The 22,179-nt window shown below is 30.6% G+C and overlaps 2 protein-coding genes across 2 annotated transcripts; both read right to left on the reverse strand.

The window, feature by feature from the left end:
* Positions 1-574: 574 nt before the first annotated feature.
* On the reverse strand, positions 575-3,762 carry LOC110409464 (putative Myb family transcription factor At1g14600). The gene is made up of 3 exons (XM_021418815.1): positions 3,461-3,762; positions 3,087-3,163; positions 575-911 (listed from the first exon to the last, which is right to left on the reverse strand). The coding sequence occupies exons 1-3, from the start codon at positions 3,591-3,593 to the stop codon at positions 861-863; spliced, it is 261 nt and encodes an 86-aa protein (XP_021274490.1). The 5' UTR covers positions 3,594-3,762; the 3' UTR covers positions 575-860.
* A 10,183-nt stretch (positions 3,763-13,945) lies between these two features.
* Positions 13,946-16,978, reverse strand: LOC110409512 (phytoene synthase 2, chloroplastic-like). The gene is made up of 5 exons (XM_021418871.2): positions 16,308-16,978; positions 15,536-15,586; positions 14,879-15,051; positions 14,542-14,777; positions 13,946-14,450 (listed from the first exon to the last, which is right to left on the reverse strand). Exons 1-5 carry the CDS (start codon positions 16,660-16,662, stop codon positions 14,081-14,083), a joined length of 1,185 nt encoding a protein of 394 aa, XP_021274546.1. The 5' UTR covers positions 16,663-16,978; the 3' UTR covers positions 13,946-14,080.
* Between the last annotated feature and the right edge of the window lie 5,201 nt (positions 16,979-22,179).

Below are 22,179 nucleotides of genomic sequence, written 5' to 3' on the forward strand. Positions count from 1 at the left end.
AGTACAGATTTTGATTGATCCACATGAAGAGATAAAGTTCTTTTGGATTTTGCTTGCTCTAGCTACATATCATGACTATGAGATATGACAAAAAGATGTGAACATTGCATTCCTTAACGGGAATTTGTAGGAGGAAGTGTTCTTATGAGCTTGAGCAAGTATCTAGGAGTTACAACATCCATTTTAATATTATAATCAAAGAGTTTGAATTCATTAAAAACGAGAATGAGCGATGTGCGTACAAGAAAATCAGTGAGAGTGCAGTCATTTTCTTAATGCTATACATATATGACATATTACTCATAGGAAATAATGTACCGATGATACAAATTGTAAAGATTTTATTGTCCAAAAGGTTCTCCATGAATATATATATATATATATATATATATATATATTCTAGGAATAAAGATTTAAAAATCAAAGAAATCTAATAGATTGTTAGGATTCTCTCAATCTAAGTACATACACAAGGTGCTAGAGAGGTGAAGGCATACTTACTACTGTCGCATGGTATATATATATATAATAAAAAAAATTTCACAAAATATCAAACCAATCCAACGATGGAGTCTTTTCAAAAGAAGTAAAAGATTTTCTTAAATACTCTCAACTAACATGACAAGAGGTTAACATCTTTTTGTATATAAACATACAGTCGAATCTTAATTCAATTTCGTAAAATGGAAAATATCATCTTTAAAACATCTAAGTTAAGTCTAAAGTTTAATTAGCATTGATAAAATTAATTAAGTAATTAATTACACCTAAAAAAATAAATTATTCACAACTCTTCAATTATTTCGCTGTTTGAGTTCTCGAATCTCCACCTTGAAAGGGTGTTCTTACACCTAGGTGCCTCACAGATACAAACGGAATACTGATGTCTCAGCTTTCGAGCTCCGGTACATCTGCAGAAACCAAATCCAATAGCATTTTAAGCTCATGTGAAAGTAAGAATAACATCAAAATACAACATGCGTGACATTACATATTGCTCTTTGTCATTAATTAACTTGCCCTGCATACTATAATGTTTTTTCTTATCTTGTATATTAATCTATTCTATTTCAAATTAAATATTTTATTTTTATTTCTTAAATGTCTCAAAATTATATATTATTTAAATATTTAAATATTTTATTCTTTTTCTATATTCCATACTTATTTTTCAAGAGATTTTTACCTTGTTGGTATTAGAAAAACCATAAAAAATCACAAGATTTATGCAATTTTTTAAATATGAAATAAAAATAAATCATAAATTCAAAAGTTCATATGGACGTTAACAAAGTGAGTAATCTATAAAATCCATATATCTTATCCCATAGTAGTGATATTCATTTGGTAGCATTTTACTTAATTTTATATATGTATATATAAAATAAAAAGAAACAAAAAAGATCAATGATTATTCAAATAATTAGACATGTACGACCTTTTTCAAGACACAGGAATGCACCAGCATGAAAGAATAATTAAGTTTATATATATATATATATATATTAGGATGGGAAAAATGGATAAAAGCAGTGTTTAAAAATCACATGGGATGAAGCAGTAAACAAAAGCTAAAGTTTGATAATGGTGGTTAAAAGAAAATCAAATGCATGGGATGAAGAAGAAACGACAAGAAAGTTGATTCTAAGCAGCAGAAATTTTTTCTCTTTTTGCCAAAATGAACCCAATAGTATTCTGAAATCCTGTTTCATTGCAACAGTCCAGGATTGATTTTTGTTCTAGGAAACGAAAAAAAAAACTAATTAATAAATCAAAATTTGAATTAAAAGAAAGTTAAGTCATGTGAGTTGAATTAATGTACAATATTATAGCACAGGAATATTAAGATGAACTTGGAATGCTACCACATTAAAACCTTGGTTTGGTATTAAACCCATTTCTAGGATATAGTTTGCAGGGCTGCCGATTAAGTCTATTTTAAAACCAGTAGCCCCACTCTATCTACATTGCTTTAAAGCCCGCTTTGTTGGCTGGCATACCTAACCCATGCATGCCACTTCCCTAGATATATATTTACACATCATATGGAACATTTGAAGTTATTAATTTGTCCAACCCAAGTTATGCTGTCTAAGCTAGTGTGGCTACTACTAAAGCGACGCATAACAAAAAGTTGAAAATCAACATGTCTTTAAACTGCGTTTATCACTTTTGATTTTAATTCTTGACGAGGAAGAAGGAGACTCTTATAGGTTAAAGTTACTTAAAACACAAATAAATAAGTATATCAGGAAAAACCCCTTCATCAATTACCTCTTTTAATTCAGAGATGCGTACATTTAAAAGGAAGATGATCATATACACGAAAATTTTAAATTTCATAAACAGGTTTGAAGATATTAGGTAATGAAAAGGTAAATTTGTTTTCTTTATAATGGAGGGTGAATAGATGAGGAAAGGGGAAAAAATATGATAACAAATTGAAAACAACAAGGAAATTAGACAGTATATTTCAAGTAAACTATAAATTAGATTTTGAGAAAGATGAATATAAACAGATGAAAGCCATTTTCCATGTTCGAAATAGTTAACAGACAAATGCATTTAATATTCCTGTTCGTTATAATTTAGATATGAATATGGTCCACTCATTAATTCTTGTTTTCTGGCACTGAATTAATTTTCCTTTGGCTGTATTCCAAAGAGCTGATTTAATTTTTGATAAAAGTGAGAATAAAATTTTGACAAGGGAGAAAATTAATTATAATTTGTAAGAAGGAAGAAGGTATAGTAGCGAGAGACAAAGCAAGAAAGAGAGAGAGAGAGAGGGATTTCGTAGGAAGAATTTCTTAAAAAAAACCACATATACTACTAATTAATAAAACCCTCGTAGCTTCATAGGTTTTTATAGATAACTACTACATATGTACGTCGAAATTCCTAAAATGAAAAATGGAGAGAAAAGGGGAGAGAAAGAGCTCTTGTCTCTAGACCCATAGAGTCAAATTTGCAGTAAAATTTAGATTTTTTCTGTTGTGATGAGGAAATATGTCTTTTAGGTTCATCAGCATGATTGTTTGAAATTGAAGTAATCATCCAAAAACAAAAGAAAAAAAAAACTATACCTGAAGATGGCTTTTGATATGAGAAATCTTGAGCCCTTTTACACTCATCATCTGCAATATTCGCTTCGGTGTTGCTTCTGCAAAACCCAAACAATGGATGCATCGATCAGTTACTTGAAAGCAAACCACGTTACAGGTTTCCGTATTTGATCTTCTGCAGCTGGTTATGGCATAGGCGAAGATTAATCAAGAATCAAACTGCAATTTTTTTTTTTAATTTATTTAGGGCATATGAAATAAACAGTGCATGATGACCACACCATTTTACAAAGAATTTTCCCCATCTTCTTTTCGAACTGGAGCTGTATGTCTTCTCATGCAACTTAATTCTTCTAAGATTTTCTTAGCAAGAGAAAACAACAATCGAAACTTACTATATTTTCCACCAAGCCAATCAACAGCTTGAACAAATTGTTGGTGAAGCTCAGGAGTCCATCTCAAACGTGGAAGGTCTGATTTGTTGTACGGCCTTACTCCGGCGCCGGGTCTCCGAGAATTCTTGGTCATCCTTAGTTCTTCAGAACGGAGAGACTTTACTAGCTGATGCTGCTGATGAACCGAAAAAGGGCTTGGCCTAACCTTAAATATGAATTGAATGCGGGCAAGGAATCATCAAAAGTGAGAATAATTAAATGGTTTAATTTTGTCTAAGATAGCGTAGACTTTTTAGCTTCTAAGGGGGCTTGTTCACACGCATATGTACTCCTCTTTTTCACATATTTTGTTTATTTATTAGCTACCTTCCCTCATGGAATTAAACCGACTACTTAGTACTTCAAATATGATTAACACAAGTAAAACAAAACCTTTCTTTTCTTTACTATTAAGCACAATAATTATCCACTAATTTGATTATTGTTTTTTAATAAGAACACTCGTCAACAAATTCTACTGTTTAGTAGTTAATATTTATTGACTTTTTTGTACTCGTTTATTGGGTTTCTTTTAGCTTTCGAGGGCAACCAACCGGTATAAATTTAGAATTCTATCTTTTACCGGCTAGCTTTATTTATGATACAAATTAAGAATATATAGACTACTGCTCCTTCCTGGCAATGTTTGTGCACAAGTTCATGGCTTAATTAGACTACCTTTTGAAATATCGAATCCTTCTTAAGCTTCAAAAATGGAAATTACATACAATTGGAATAGCTGCTACCAGAAATCATAGGTAATATTATTATTATTATTATTCAATTTGAGGAAAATTTATTTAAAATGATATCACTGAAACCAGGCACATGGGTCTAATATAATCATGATGAGAAAACCGCACTTAATCAATTTTGACATGTGTTCAATTATCCAAAAAAAATGTTCTTCTTGGAGAAATTAATTGTGCAAAAAATGTTGGCTTGTACATTCATGTCCTCAAGTTGTTCATAACTTCATTGAGGGTATAAATCCCTTGATTGTAAATATATCATTATAAACAGATTAAGTTTTCCTGTATATGTCACTCCCTTTGAGCAATAATACGATGTCTTCATCAATTTTGCTTGAACTAGAAATTTGAATTATTATAATTTAATATGAAAACAAAAATTAAAGGCCTTAATTGTAATTCTAGGGTGGCAAGCCCTAGAATAAAAACCTTTCTTTTTAATCACAATTTTTAGGTGAGGGTTTTTAGCTTGAGCTTTGGACATTCGCATGAAAAACCTTTCTTTGTCTTTTTGAAAGAAACAAACTCAAATGTAAAAAGACTTCACTTAAAATGATTGAATAAAATTTCTTGCAAATTGATGGTTTTGGATTGAACTATTAAGAAAGAAATGTGGAAGTTGGATGTTACAGCTTGCCAATAAACAAATAAATTCCTATAATTCCTAAGAGAAGATCACAATATCATTGTTTCTAACCTTTTCTAATTACTTATTAGTATTAAAGAAGTATACAATTCCTAAGAGAAGACCACTGTTATATTTTGACTGTCATTTTCTTTTACTATTAATTAGTAATAAAAGTATTTAAATATTTGATTCAATAATTGGTACACTTATTTTCTGTTTAAAATTTTGAGGTTGAAAATATTGATTTATTATCATTAATTTATGATGTTCCATAGGGTTTGAATTAAAAAAAAAAAACCCAAAGAAGAAGCAGAAGAAAGGCAAAGTCAACATAGAATGAAGTGACTAGAATTTTATGGGAGCCACCGCTGATTTCTTTAGCAAAATTTGGTAAAGCTTTTCAAGCAGAATTTATGAAGCTATTGACTAAAACTTATTATTCAATAGCATACATTGAAAATAACACCATATTCTTGTTTAAAATATTTAATAATAGATCGATAAACATATGAAAAATTAACTGAAATTGATTTATACGCAAAATAATCATAACGGTGAAAAACTTTATATATATATATATCATCAAAATTATTCTTAGCATGTATTACTAGTAAATTTCTTAATATAATGGATTACACAATTAATTGATTTTTTTTTCCTTTTAAAGGAGCTAAAAGTGGAATGATATGACCTAGTAGATCATCAAGATATTTTTTTTTTATTGAAAAAAATGGGTTGTCATCCCAATTTTTCTAGTATTGAGTTAAATGGTCTCATGTAAATGTTTTTGAAGATAAGATAAATTAATTCTTATCACTGATGTAAAGGCTGATGCAAAGGTCCCAACAATGTGGAAAAGCCCTTCAGTCAATAATATATGCTCTACAAGATCCCATCAACATACAGAGCTAATTTTCACAACTTGGCTTTGTGACATCAATATCGTTTGCCAATTGCCAAGCAAACAAGCTCGGGTTCAACCAAAACCTTTCCTATCAAAACATAAGGTGAAAGCATAACCTATCTCGAAAACCATAGATAGCAACCAAAAACTTTCAGAAACTGCCACCAACCATGTCGTCATTGCTAATAAAAATCTGCAAAACATTGCGGCCCTGAATCTCAAGCAAAAGCTCAGACAACTTGAAAGAAAGAAATCAAGAAAATGTTTTTGACTTCCATCATACCCTGTGTGTTTCAGCGCATGATACATGCGAACCTACCATTGAAACTAACACTTGAGATTTTTCATTCTACTTTTGATTCTAATTAGTCAATGATACAAAAGAGCATATATGAGGGTTCCATCGTTATTGATTGATAACTTTATAAACTTTGTTTAAATTTGTGTGGCTAAGGTGTTGTTCTAACCCACTGAGAATTTTCCATCCAGGACTATAATATCAAATTTATGTAATTAAAATCATATGTCTCATATATGTGGAGAAAATAATATCCCAAGAAAATTTTATTTAATATATTTGTGGCATCCTTGAAGAGTTATGGCTGCGATTGATATGTTCTGAATTTTCTATTTATAACGACTCATCTCGCCTCTTAAAATCAAAATTACTTTCCATCAATATACAAAACAAATTTTATAACAAATTCAATGTTTAAAAGTTGAAGCATCCGATACTAAAAAATTTCAACGTATTATATGTGTCAGTATTGAATTTTTATATGGCACCAGATACGTTACTGTCAAAATGTGTGGCAGAATTTTCCTAAGTTGTTTAGATCTAATTGATCAAAGATGTCACCAAGTCAAAACAATGACATGATCATGCAATGTTTCCCAATTCGTTTTCAAAGGAATTTTAGGGACAAGACCATCACTGTTTCTATTGAGGACAGAAAAGCTGTTTGTAATAGAAAAGACTAAGCATTTCTAATAATTGTCTCACAAGCATATATTTACTTATTTATTAAGTTTTTTTGGCCAAAATGAAACTGCTAAACTCTCCTAGTTTAAGAAAAAATTTTCATATTTAGATTTATTCTGTATGTAGTAACCTTATACGTGTATGAACATATATAACCATAGACTTTTTTCCTAACTAATGAGTGGAGCCATAATTATTTGCACAATGAAAAGTTTGGTAACCAAGCAATGGTTAAGCAATAAATTATGTTATAAGCATAATGATTAGGTTGTAAATGCATGCACGTTGGGGCAAAATCCTAGGATATGCATCATCCTTTCACTTTTCTTTGGCAAATGAACTTTAAGATAAATAGGTATGGAAATGGTCAAGCAAAACCAAGCAAGTCAAGGTTGCGGATTATAACAAAAGAGATAACTTTTCCCAATCAAAGCCCGTGTCAAAGAAAGACGGTGCCTACTTCTGGACCCACAATATGTACTGCTGCTTCTGCCGTGTTCAACAATGCTACACGCCCTCTAAATTCAATGTGTATGAAAAAGATGCTAACCATCTACTATTTCTTTCCTTTCTTTTTTTGATTTCACTGCACCTTAAGTATTGGATTTAATAGTAAAGTGGCATGAATCTTTCTTTTTGAAGAATAGGGTTTTAATTTTCTCTTTTTAGGAAAAATATTAAAATATTTATCGATTAAATTTTGATATATAGACATGACAAGTTTTTGAACTATTTTATTTTCATTTTATTTCAATCTTTCGATGGCATAAATAATCACTCAATATTTGATTCTAAGATTTATCAATTTGTTTTGAAAAAAAAAAAACCTAAAAAGCAATACTAGAACGTCATGATAAATTATCTAACCTAAGTTTTATCAAAATTAAAATTTATTGAATCTAACAAAATAAACTAGTTAATGTTGGTCTTGGTCTAATATGTTTGTACAATTATTAATTGAACCGTCAAGATTGAATGTATGCAATAAACACCTACTTTCTTTGGCAATTTTCTTCATATAATTAAAGAGGACAGAGTAAGAAGTGTTTTATGTAATCATGCAGTTTCTCCATATAATTAAAGAGGAAAGATTTTGCACGTGCGTGCTAAAGTCAGAATTCAAAAAAATAATATATGAGATAACGAAATAATATATATACATATATAACAACAATTAGATTTATATAAATATAACAACAATTAGATTTATATAAATATATATACTCCTTTGTGGAAGTAACCAACGTAATCTCAAATAATAATAATTAGCAAAATTAAACAAAACTGCTTTAAGTTGCGAAAGTTTTTCTGGAGCTTGTCCCAGTCAAATGGAATCTTTGAAAAGTTATGCTGCTCCCTATTCCTTATCTCCAATTCATACGCAATTTTAACTTTCTCGACAGGAAATAATGCCAATATTGAATTCGTCCACGCAGATCAAATCGAGTAATGTTACTATCTTTAACAAAGGAATACTACAAGCATATCAATTAGCTTTCGTGGCACGTTTTTAACCATGTGGTTGTACATGAAAAAGGATAACGTGAGTGTAAGCCATTTACATAGGAAAACCCATCACATCCCAGTCTAACAATAATCAACAACAACAAATTAATGTTGACTATACTACATTCGTGTCATAATTGTTGACTTGAAAATGTGTAGGAATGTTCAGGAAATAGGACTTTCGCATCCTTAGCTTCCACTCCTATAAGATAGACAGTTCGATCACTTCCCCGTTTGGCTGAGGGATGGAGCCCCCATCCACCATGTTGCACCCCAATACCGTAAATCTTAAACTATTTAAGTATTAAATTTTTACTTTATGGTTTGTATTATTTATGTATTATACTAACATTTATTTGTCCCGAGTCTTAAGAGGTACGTTCAACTGCTTCACATGTTAAAAAAAATGGATTTAATGATGATTCAAAACGTGACTTAATGAGTGAACCAGAAGGATAATCTGTTCAACTGTTTCGTGAATAATCTATCTCAAAAATTAATTGAACATGATTAAAGCATATAAGGGAGAAAAGAAAAGAATCCATCGACGAAAGAAAAGCGAATTGGGGAAAAAAAAAAACTTATAGCGAAAACAAGTCTTTTGAGAGGATCCAAAAGGGTCAAGTTCTCTCTATGCCCCTTTATCATGGAAAAGATCTAAAAAAATTTTTTAAAAAAAAACACGGTCTAATAATTTAACACGAGCCAATCATGCATTAGGTAGTCAAAATTGTGAAGGTTTGTTTCTCTGCCTCATTATTGCCAAAGATGTTGTCCGCCTTATATCTTTGAAAGGATGAGCCTCAATTCTATGGAAGAAACGAATTCCTAAAGTTTTACACTATGTGCGTGGAAACTCCAAAGTAGGTAAAGATATTGTTTGCAAAATGACAGAACAAGTTACATCATCAATCTTTTGACATATTTATTTATGTCCACCATTCCATGGTTTCTAACGCATCATTATTTTCTATCCATCTTAAACCAACTCTAAAAGCTTCATCAAGAAGGTTTTAGGCCAAAAGGAAAAAAAAACGAAAAAATTAAAAGATATACTTATAAAAGAAGAACTTACGAAGTATAACCCTTTTGATAATGTAGACACTATACCTTTTTCATTACTGATATTATCTACTTGTTTATGGGTTAATTAAGCATAATAGTGTTTTGGAGATTGAGGACAAAATAATAGTAGTAAATTGAAATAAAAAGAGAAAAAGAAAATAACAACTGGACGCATGGCAGGGTGCGGGAGGTGCAAGAGCACCTTGCCAGATGCAGAAAAATCGCGTCTGGCAGGGGCTTCATGACGCACCCCAAGTCGGAAGAATGGGTATAAAACCCTCACTGTAGCAGCAACCAGGGAGGGGAGAGCAACAAAAAAAAAACCCTAAGTTTTCTAACAGTCAGTGTACCCACAATCCACAATCAAAAATATATATAATAAAATAATAAAATAATAAATAATTAAAAACAATAAATAAAATAATAATCATATATAAATAAGGCAATAAATTACTCTAAATATATTGTTCCATAAATTAAAAATTAACTAATCCTTGTTTAAGCGCGTTCATGTAAACTTTACTTATAATGTATATCTTGTGAATGAAAAGGGAACTCCGAGGATGGGATTCTCTTGAAAAGCTTGTAAAGACGAGTTCTTCCGAAGATATCCCTAAATGAGAAAAACACGTCAAGATCTCACCAAAGCATTGGGATGGTTTACGAACAATTTTCTAATAAAAGGTTGTTGTTTTATGACTTTTAAAATTGAATAAATTATGCAATCATTTTATGATTACATCATGTGTATCCGTAAATCAAACAAAAAGATTTAATCTATTAATATTATAAAAAATAAACTAATAAACCAAGATTAAGAAAATATCAATAATTTAAGCTCTAATAAGATAACATGATATTAAATGGTATCGTTCGTGGAACGGGTGCCATAAGGGTGCTAATCCTTCCCCGTGCGTAACCGCACTCCCGAATCCATCTCTAAAAAAATATAGACTAATTCTCGTTCTTTCAACGGACTTGAAATTAATTTAGGACTTCATCGATTAGAATCGAATTAATAGGTGGCCAATCGCACCTATACAAAAAAGATTAGTGACGACTCCAACCTTAGTAATTCCCACGTCGAGTAGTCGACTTCTCAGACCCACAAGTTACGACAGATAAGACGATTTCAAAAATAACCATCAAAATAAATTTAACTATTTTTAATCAAAATTAGTCATCAAATGACAAAAATGCCTTTAAAACTATTTCAAACAAATTAAATGCTTCCAATTTTTCTATCCCACCATTCGTCTATTCTACTCCTTATTCTATTGTGTTCTCTATTTTTCTTTCTCATCATTTAGCTCTTTTTAATATTACCGTCGTCACCATCTCTCTATCTCTAATCATCTTGCCAAATCATCTTTGATTTACAAACAAAAAAAGTATAACATGAGAAGTAATAACATATTTTTGGATTTATTAGTTTACATTCACAAAACCTTCTATCGTTGATCTACAAACCGAAAAGCATAGCATGGTGAGTAACAACAGGTTCTTGGGTTTCTTGGTATTGAACGGAGAATAAGAGGAATCTGAAAGTTTTAATAATTCAAGTCTACTAGAACATGTTGTAGCATGTAACAAAGTGACTAATGCCTTGGCGTGTAACATTAGTCGGAAGAAAGAAGCTTTGGCGTGTAACGTTTGGTGTTAAAGCTTTGGTCTTGGTATTTAACATCTGATATTGAAATTTTGAACTTACCGTGTAACATCTTCTGCGTTAGCTTTGATGTGTGTAACATTTAGTGCTAAAGCTTTAGCTTTGATGTGTAACATTGGTGTTACAGTTTTAACCTTAGCATGTAACATTTGCTGCTGAAGTTTTCGTGTCAACATCTTTTACTTTGATTTTGACGTGTAACATATGGTGATGAAGTTTTGGTCTTGGCATGTGACATTTGTGCTAAATCTTTGACTTTGACATGTAACATTTGCTACTAAAGTTTTGGTCTGTAACATCTTATGTTGAAACATATAACATCCACTTAGGCTTGTAGTGTTGTTTTCTTTTTCTTTTTTGTTATTAAATATGGCGTGTAAGTTGCTCCTTTATATTTCACTGCAATATAAACTCTTAAAATTAAAACGTATAACAACATTTTTTTAATTGTAAGAATATTTTTTTAAACATAGTATGTAATAACAACATTTTTTAAATATAGCGTACAACTTGTTTTATATCTTTATATTTCATTAATATATAAACTCTTGAAGTTAAACACTTTAAGGATAAAGATAAAAGTTTAAAATCAAAAAGGAATTTAACATGAAAATGAATATGTATTGAAAAATTATTTAATGGATGAAATGGATTTGGACAAAAAGATATAATATTAAATCCTCTAATTTGGATAATTAGATTTTTAGTTATTTTAGTTGTTGTTTTAGTAAAAGAAAATTAAAATAATCTAATTTTATAAAAAATGAGAGAGAAATTAAATCCATCACAGCAAAATTGAAAATCAATAGAATAAAACTTAATTTTGTTAATGCTAATACACTTTTCAAACCTCCCTATGAACAAAGTGCAACTTTTCTATGATTTGGAGAATGGCAACAAAAGAAATGAAACCAATGCTCATGACAAGCATGACATTTGGAGAGATCTTTAGCCTTGGTCCATCACTGAAGCATAGTTTCGACAACCCTTTTGGATGCCGCACTACTTGTCATTCTTCTCTGCCTCGTGCTTGCAATTGTGGCTGCACTTCTTCTTGATGGAGCTGTTCCAATTGCCATTTCTGAATCGACTCAAATTTTGTACCATGTAATTTGAATGTAAGAAGATTTCATTAAAATTATTCTGTCCAAAAATTTTTTTTCTTAACCAGTTAAAATTAAAACGATTATTATTTTTTAAAATAGTTTATTTTTGAGGAGTAAAAAAAAAAATTGTCCCCTTGTAAAAACTCCAAACTTGTCATGCTACAAAAGATTACAACTAATTTTGCAAACAAACTAAATCTAAATCTAAAGCATCACTTGCACTAATGACCTAACTACACCAGCAGCCGAAACACCCAACATGTGTCTAAAACACACCACCACTTAAGTCTTCCACATCTAAATCTTAATAAAAAAACCCAGGGTATCCAGAAATACTATCAAATCAGGGTCAAGCCACAAACATTTCCTTTCAATCCACACTCATTCTTGCAAGAATACTTGCATATATAATAATTAGCTTCTCCTAAAATGTTTCAAATAAACAAAATCAATGGCATCACGGAACATATCAATTTGTTGGAATAATATTCATAACTTCCAAGATCTTTTTCCAGTATTAAGCATCCGAAAAACAACAATTGTTGTATCTGATTCAATGATTAGAGATTTCTTTCCAAGCCAAGAATATTAATTGTGAAATCGTTTTAAAGCCACTTTAACAGCATAAACTTCAGCACCATTAGAATCAAACTCACCAATAGAATCAGATAACATATATACTAATGATATTATCGTTAAAATTTCTGAATACACCACCACATCGCACCCGAAGGATCGGACTATCCTCTAAGAGAACCGTTAACATTAAAATTAAGAAAATTAGTTTGGAGAGGCTTCCACTGGACATCTTTTTCGCTGGAGATAATATGTTGGGAGCATATTGATATGGATTTGGTTTGAGACTTTTCTCGGATCAGCCCATCAAGAAGCAAGCCCTTAAATGATAAAAATATTCTTTGTTATTTTAATTACAAATTTAATATAAATGGACTTCCATGGGCTTAATAGATAATTCAATCCAAAAATAAATTAGACTTAAACCCTACATATTAAGCAAGCCCTTTTTACGTGGTGGTGCCCATGGACCATGTCTAGCTAGGCCTAGGGCATGGTCAAGCCCTGAAGAGCACGCCTAAGCCAAAATTTGTAATCTTAAATAATAAAAAGTTTTTTTATTATTTTTGAAAATATAATATAATCTAAAATATTTTTAAATAAATATAAATTAAAGATGCACTTTTAAATAATATATTAATATTTTGAGTTGGGCAGGCCCAAGCTTGAAAGCAAATCCCAAAGTCAATCTGAAACGGAGGAGGCTTGCAGTCAAGGGTAGGCGACCGTTCCATGGACAGGTTTGCTTTACTTCCTATGCGTAACAAGCCCCAAAGTTACTTGTTCACGTCTAAACATATATGATTTTTGTTTAATTTTATGTTGATTCGTTTAGTTTATTATTGACTTTCTTTTTCATTGTAATAATTATGTCATGCATATTTAATAATGCTTCATTAGATTTTATTTATTACTTATACATATAATCTCAAAATAAATTAGTTTTATTTATTTATTTATTTTATGAAGAGAACAGGGTATGCAAACTTAGTTTTGTGAGCAGAAAGATATGCGCATATATTAGGAGACAAATACTCAAATGCCAAAGAAAATCATATATGATTACGACTTTGGCTTGATCTTTACCTGGAAATCCTCACACCTGGAATCCACCACTGTTTATATATAATTGTTAAGTAGAATATGGTAGCCAATAAATTTGCTCAACTGTCTACTGACATCTACATAGTGGAGAAACTTTTCCTTTTCAACTTCACTAAACTTGGAAACATATTACACATTTTAACTGATCCCTATACCATCTTGCTTTTTGCCCACGTAATCAGTAGTAAGACAATTTACAGACCAGTAACTTGTTGCATCCAGGCAATGTGACAAGTCAAAAGAAACGGCCATTGAAAAAAAGGCAAGAGAGAGATGAAGAAAAAAGAATTCAAGTACGTGACAAGTCGAACAATTTAGAAGTGCCCATAAGTGCTCTTCCATATGCCACTGGAAGTGATGCAAATTTCTTTGCTTTTCCAACATAAGCCCTTTTGGTGAAGTTGTTATAGTCATTTGCTTCAATGGCATCTAAAATCTGTCGATATAGCATCAGTGATGCCCACACTGGCCATCTGCTAGCTGCATTTAGCTCCGTAACACCTTTTTCAGCCTCATCAAAGAACATCCTTGCTCGTTTTATTTGATCTTTCATGAAATTTCTCCACTTGTCTGTTACCTGGCCAAAAAATATGTCATCGTCTGAAAGGCCAGCACGTGCCAGTTCATCTTCTGGTAGATATATTCTTCCCCTCCTAGCACTAGGGAAATTCAGACCAGAGAGGTGTGACTCAGTCAAAAGCAGTTGGGAGTTCATCAGAAAGTAAAAAAATTTGGTACTATTGGACTTACTCTTCGCCAACATCTCGGAGTATATTAGTAAGCTGATTAGCAATTCCAAGGGCTAATGCAGCGTTATAGACGCTCTCTGTCGATGCCTTTGATTCAGGTGCAATTCCCATTACTGGAACACTCATTAGTCCCACTGTCCCAGCAACATAATAGCAATAAAGGTAGAGCTCATCAAAGTTCTTATATCTCGATTTCCTTAAATCTAACCTCATTCCCTCTATCATGTCCTTGAAGGGCTGTACAAAGGAATTCATGATCAATTGATTTAGCTCCAGAACAAGAATTTATAGCAAAACTGCAAAATATCCAACTTTTTAGCCACGTAAATGCTACCAACCTGTATATCTACAGGGTACTTTGAGACCGTATCAGACAAAGCAGCATCAAACATATCATAGGGACGACCTTCAAAAAGGTCATCTAATCTTCTCTCCCATCTGTCAAGAGCCCTGGGTGTGATGTGTGAAGCATTAGGTCCATCCACAAGCTCATCAGTCCTTCTACACCACACTGTAAAACAGAGGCTACATTAGTTACAACGGTGAAACATCCAGCAAGGAAGTCTGAAGCAATTAAATATTCATCAATGTTTGTTATTACGATTCTTTTTACTACTTAATCATCACATGATATCATCCAACATGAATAAATACAGCTAGGGTACTTTCCATTTCATATTGAAATGAATTGGTCCTTGGCTGCAGTTTTATTATTAACCTTCAAAGACACGGAAGCAATGTATTTGAAACAATAGTTCAAAAGTATTTGAAACATCTATTTTTGTTACAGAGGACCAGAATTAAAATTATAGGTACCAACAATTATCCCTTAACAGTGAGACATGCTATTGGCCAACAGATGCATCCAAAAAACACAGAAAATCAATGCAGTATCATTTGCCACAAAAACCAGGGAAGGTCCAATAATTTTATGAACCACAAACACGACAGAGAGGAATCATTTTGTAAAGACTTGATGAAGCAAACATACAGACCGTAAATCGCCCAGACAGCTCTCCGACGCTCTGGTGTCATAAGTAATGTACCTGCAAAGAACAACCAATGGTTGTGAATATGAAATTTCATGTTCTTGTTTTACGAAGAGTGATAATTTAGAGAATTGTTAAATTTTGACCATATAAAGTACTACTAATACTAAAATACAGCCCATTAATTGGTCAGCTCGAGAGGAGCCTTCAACAAACAGATAGATGGAACAAGTTGAATTTTAAGTAGGAATTATCACAGTAATGCTCCCCAACTTTTTTTATACATATTAAAATCAGAGTTTTCTCGACTGTAATGTTCTAACAGATCTTACAATGATGAAAAAGCCACCTATAAAATTCTTTCCAAGTATTATTTAGGATAGGAAAGTAAAGTAATAGGGTAAAAAGAAAGAATTCTTGCAATTATTCAGACGAGAATGGTAAATATAGAATTTGCTTTGGATATTCTCAGATTCTCTCGCATTTCTCGGCAACCAAACAGCCTAATCCCAAGGACAAACCAAAATGTAAGAACAACATGGGAATCAGTAATTAAATATAACAAGGGTCAAATTGACCCCATGTGTGAACTTTTAAAAAGTATAATAAAAATTAGCAAAAGCAAGATCTAAAATTTTATATGTTAATAAAACACACAGCTAATACTTTTGAAATGGATTGTCCACAACTGATATAAGTAAAGTTACCTCATCATCTCAAAATTTTTACTGCAAAAAGTAAAGCAGAAGAAGAAAGAGAGAGGCTAAAGAGCAGGTACCCAAGTAGAAAGTCTTAGCATACTCGGCACAGACTTCACCACACCTATCATAAGCTTCTTTCAAGAGATCCCAATCTGTCATACCATCAGTTTCAGCTGCTCGTTTCAAATCCAAATTTTTCTTTTGTCTCTGTTCTTTAACCAACGCAGCCTGCTTTAAAACCACCTCATAAACCTTCTCCTCTGAAGATCTTGCAGGGTTTGCTACTGCACTTGAAAAGGCTGAGACCCCTGTTGAGAACTTGAGTGTCGGACACAACCTTGACCTCTTCTGTTTAACACTCCTTGGTATCAAACTAAGTAAAGCGGTGGCATTCTCTTTGGGACATATCACCCAAAAAAGAACACCAGCCATGAAAAAAGAGCGGTCCAATTATGTCCTTGGTTCAGTTATTGTTCTTGTTTCTGAGTTTGCTTTTTTGTACCAGTATTTTTGAGGAGTGTAGGCACTAGGCAGAGGGTGAGAGAGGGGAGAGAGGTAGGCTGAGAGGGTTGGTTAAGATAAGTCAAAGATTGTTAAATTCTGTGCGTTGGGCAATCCGCACCATATATATATCAAATTGCGAGAACCAGTAGTCTCTCGAGTTTAAGCTCTTCTGGCAAATGGCTACCACTTTTTATCGTGATGTTTCCAAAGACAAAGGATATGCACGTCTTCTTCTTACCAAAGGGGCAAAAGATACCCTCCCACAGAACCTTTATTATCAGAAATATGCCCCGTCACTCGTAATCTGACACTTGTTTTCTGTGGATAATATTTGTACATAGAGCATAGAATTCAAACCACATCTTTTTCCTTGCTCTGTTACACTTTTATTTGACCAATTATATGAATTTTTTAAATTTAATAAATTCACACGTGATGTCTTCTTTTCATAATTGGAAATAACTAATTAGACTTGAAAATTTTATATACGACACGGCATCATCGCACGAAAAGTCATAAATTTAAACAAATTTATATTTAAAATTAATTATATTTTATATTTTAATCATGTCAAACTCGTTTAACCCATTTAATACATATCTAACACATTTAATTAATTAATCATGCTACCAAAACTTTGTATAACTCAAAATCTATTTATTATTTACTTATTTAATCATGTTCATGTGTCATATAGATACGTTTAGTACACAATTACTTAAAATTTACTGATATTGAATTTTATTATATTTAATAAATATTATGATATTTATAAGTTTTTGTTATAAATTTGAATTTAATTGTTCTAAACATGTTAATCATATCAATCCTATGTTAATCACATAAACACGATATAAATCATCAAAATTTTAATCGTATTAATCATGTCATATCATATAAAATTTAACTTAAAATATTTAATGAAGTCATGTCATGTCTCATATTTATTGTACATATTTAAAATCTTAAGACGATTAATTAATCGTATCGTGTTTGTATTTATTCATATAATTGTTAATACTCTATGTTTACACGATATGATTAAAATACGAAAATATTAATTGTTGGGTCTAGGTAAACTTTTCATAAATATTTTCTTATTTCAAAATTAGATACAATATTTTAAAAATTTTTAGTATTAAGTGTCCTCTTTAACTTTGATAATAATTAATTAGCATAATACTTTAAAAAACTTCTGAATTATTTAATAAAATTTAACTAAATACTTATTATGCTATTGCATTCAATCAAGTTTTTATATTTTTATTTTAAATTAAATAGATCTTTATAAATAATAGTTAATTAATTATAATTAGTCAAAATAACACATCACATGGTTTAAAAAATGACAAAAGATCAAATTATCATGTCATATAGTATATCATATGTCAACATATCATATCATGTATTTTAATTATTTTTATTTTTATTTTTTCATGTCAACATACCATATTATGTTTTTTTATTATTGTTATTTCTATTTTTTGTTATTTGACATTAATCTATTTGTTTTTTTTTTTAGAATTGAGAGAAGAAAAATTCGAAATTTACTCTTAAGTAGAAAAATCATGCATAAACTACTGAATCAAATATTCAAATGTAACATATCTATTTTTTAATAAAAATATTAAATTATATCATTATAAGATCAAAGTGATATTAAGAGAAAAAACACTTTAATATAGTGCGACTGACTGACCGAACAACAGCAGTTATAAATCCTATTCCTACATGGAGATATACAATATAATATAGTATTATATAAATTATTATATTGGATAATAACAACTGACAACAATTGCTAACGGAATTGAAAACTGAAAGTCAATAATAACATGCAATATTTAGTTCTATCCTTTAAATACTTTCCGCTTCAAATTTTTATACATAGTGAAACATCTACGCATGCTGTTTATAATACGGAAAATGATTAAGGTTACTCAGCTAAGTTTTTTATATTTTAATTTACCAAAAATAAAATAAAATTTCATCTTTTTTATGTGCAAAAAATGAAATGTTCATATTAAAGAAATTAAAATTGTAAAATGATTAAGGTTACTGAGCTAAATTTTTAATATATTAATTCACCAAAAAAATTAAAGAATTTAAAATTAAACCACCTATATATAATATCCTTATTTTTATTTTTATGAAAAAAAAAAAACCAACTTTGTTTGACTTTAAACGTTAATAAAGCGGGATAGAAAGACATGTATCTAATTATGTTTTTATTTTGATTAAGTTGAGTTGAAGTTTATGCTTACATTGAGTGAGAATATGAAAATAAAGGAACAAAGGCATTTCAATTTCCTTTTAGATTCATACCCAAATTAACAATATTCTTAATTTGTGAGATATTGTATCATGGATCATGTGGTTTTGTATTAATACATTCAAGTTTAACGATTGAGATTTATGAAATTAATTATCCTGTCCTACGTTACCTCTGTCTAAATATTTTATATATATATATATATTTATATTTATATAGATATATATATATATATAATCTTTAAAGATTACACAAATATGATTAAGATTAATTTACCTCTCGTTTTTATAAACCTAAGTAGTGATTCTGAACCATAGGATACATCTATACAATCTATTTACCAAAGTGGGGAATACATCCATCAAAAATTAAGGGGTGGCGAGCCATTTTAGGAATTGTTTATCATATGTATCCAAAAATTTGAAGGTTTTTGTTAAGTACAATGAAGAAATATTAATCTATAACTGGGTGACCACTTCCATTACCTAAGTTTCAGTATACTTGTAACGTGTCCTGGCACCCAAGCTTCATGCAAGGGATAAGAATGGGGTGGCAACTTTTAATTTAAAATTTAATATAAAAATAATTATAATATATGTACACACATACAAATATATATATATATATATATATATATATATATATCCTCTGTCTATTTCAAATTGAATGTTCAATTTTTTATTTTTTTAGTCAATATTAGTTAATTTTGACTATAATTTTTTGTAATATTATGTGAAATTAAAATTTGAAAAAATAGAATTTTGAAAATTTTAAGTTTAGTTTTTTTGATTTATTTTTTTGAAATTTTAATTACCTTTAAATCAATAATAAATAATGATCAAAGTTAATTTTGCTTGACCTAATAGACTGAAAGTGAATATTTAATTTGAAATAGAGGAAAAACTTTCTTGTTATAATAAATAATTTTAATCTATATAGGTGATCTTTTAATTTCTTAAATTTCTGCTAAATTTCCATCAAAAGAAAATTATAGGAGTAGTGCTAGTCAAAAGGCAGAACTATTAAGATTTTGATTGGTAAGTTACAAATTAATTAACTTGGATAAGCTTTGTGATTTGTTTTTTAGAAAACTAAATATTGACTCAAAATTTTAAACAAACTTAAAATGTCAAATCAGTGAGTGGAAAGTGGGAACAAGAAATTTCCACAAGTAAACATTATTGGAAGGAAACATGGTGGTTGGGACATCCTACTTAATAATAATTAATTTCTTATGCAAATTGATAAGGTGGCCACAAAGAGATTGCATTGTAGAGTCGACCCATAATTGTAATTCCCCCACTAAGTCCCACTAGCATTTTTTAGGTAAAAGAGAGAACATTATGGTAATCCTAGATTGTTTCTCTCTCCAATATCATACCTAATTTGTTTGTTACTACTTGAAAACCTCATGACATGTACGTACTCTCTTAACCTTCATTTACTTTTTAAAACAGAAAATAAAAAAAAAAAAAAGTGGGGGATTGGACACTCGCTTTCCACGTTTCGTAATCCAGTAATTAAATGAGTCATTGGACTTACGAATTGATCAAAAACACCTGGCAGCCTCTCCACTGTCCTGCCATCCTCTATCAGTTTGCCTGCCCTTCAAATTCATTTTTCTAGAAAACTCGAGGATTGCCCTCTAGCCATCACCTTCAACATTTGCTTTGGAAAGTTGTACGTTTCTTTGTAGCCTAACTCCTTGTAAAAAATGTTAATTTGAAAATGAGATTTCTTAACAAATGTTTCTAGTGGCAAAAGAATAATAATAACTCAGTTCATACTTTGATTCTATTATAATATAAATAAGAATACTTTAGTGTCTAAAAATTTGACTGTCTGTTTATTTATAAAAAATTAAATTCTTATGCAGTTATTATTTATTTGTCTCCACACAATTTGTGAGTAATCAAAACAATTGAAGTATTTGACAAAATAACATAATTACTTGTTAATAAATTAGGCATGCATATAGAATATTAGTCTGTGTGTGTATATATTGGTACAAATATTTTGGTTAAGATACATCATAATAATTTAAAAAAGGGATTTAGTCAAGAAATTGGATTTCATCAAATTAGGGGATTCTTGTGACGGTTGTCTAGGATAAGTTGCCAATTTGAGAGTTAATACAATGAGAGGGAGGTTTGGCCAAGGAAACCCCTAAATCAATCTATATCATACCCATAAATAATAATAATAATAATATCTATTAGCGAGCCAAGTACCTTGTGAAAACCCTAATATTCCTACTTGTTCCTCATGTCTTGTTTGACTTTTATTTAGTGCTTCAATTGGTTCCTCATGTCTAAATAATTTAGCATCCAAGACAAGACTTTCAAAATTTTGAAAGTTTGGTTTAGGGTAATAATTCTGCTAAGTTTTGGTATCAGCAATAATCATGATCTAGATTACTGTGATATTAAATTAAAGTATGGATCTTAAATTTAACCATTTTTTTTATTTAATAAAAAAAGGAACAAAAATATTTAAAAAATACTATTGGTCTCAATTATTTGTTCCGCCAGATGCGGTGATAGGAATCAAATGAATTTCGATGGAGAATGGAAGTGGTGGATGAAGTGTGTCTGTCGACAATAGAAGAAAAGACAGAATTACGTAATGATAACTCGAAATGTTGTCTCCACCAATTTAATGCTTGCTACTGTGCATGTATCCCACATTCCGGTCGACCACATTCACCGTACCATATCAGCCCAGTCAAGAAGATGATGCTTTTGCACCACGCTGTTCATTTACTTATATCATCACATTAAAAGGAATCAAATGAATTTCCATGAGTTTTTTTTTAGAATAAAAATCAGTAAATTAAAAGAATTTCTCTTTAATTACTGAATGATTGTTCTACAACAAGATGAACGATACTCCGACCAACCTAACAACAATTCTCTCTGCCCAAGTGCTGATCTTAGGCCCATGGACCCATTGACTTGAGCTCTTATTTATTTATTAAGTCAAAATAAATTTAATTATAGCATGACTTAAAAAAAAATACCATATGTCTTGGTGGAGCTAATGTACCTGCTTAGACCCCTTAAATTATATAACAGAAAGGACAATAATTTGGTCGCCGTGTAATAAGAGGAACATCCCTAACCAATAATTGTATTTCAGGCATGAGGTGATTTCGGTACGAACGTGTTCTGTTT

Source organism: Theobroma umbraticum, unplaced genomic scaffold (assembly GCF_002168275.2).
Source record: "Theobroma umbraticum cultivar Fairchild unplaced genomic scaffold, ASM216827v3 scaffold_44.0, whole genome shotgun sequence".
In the NCBI taxonomy this organism is placed as follows: domain Eukaryota; kingdom Viridiplantae; phylum Streptophyta; class Magnoliopsida; order Malvales; family Malvaceae; genus Theobroma; species Theobroma umbraticum.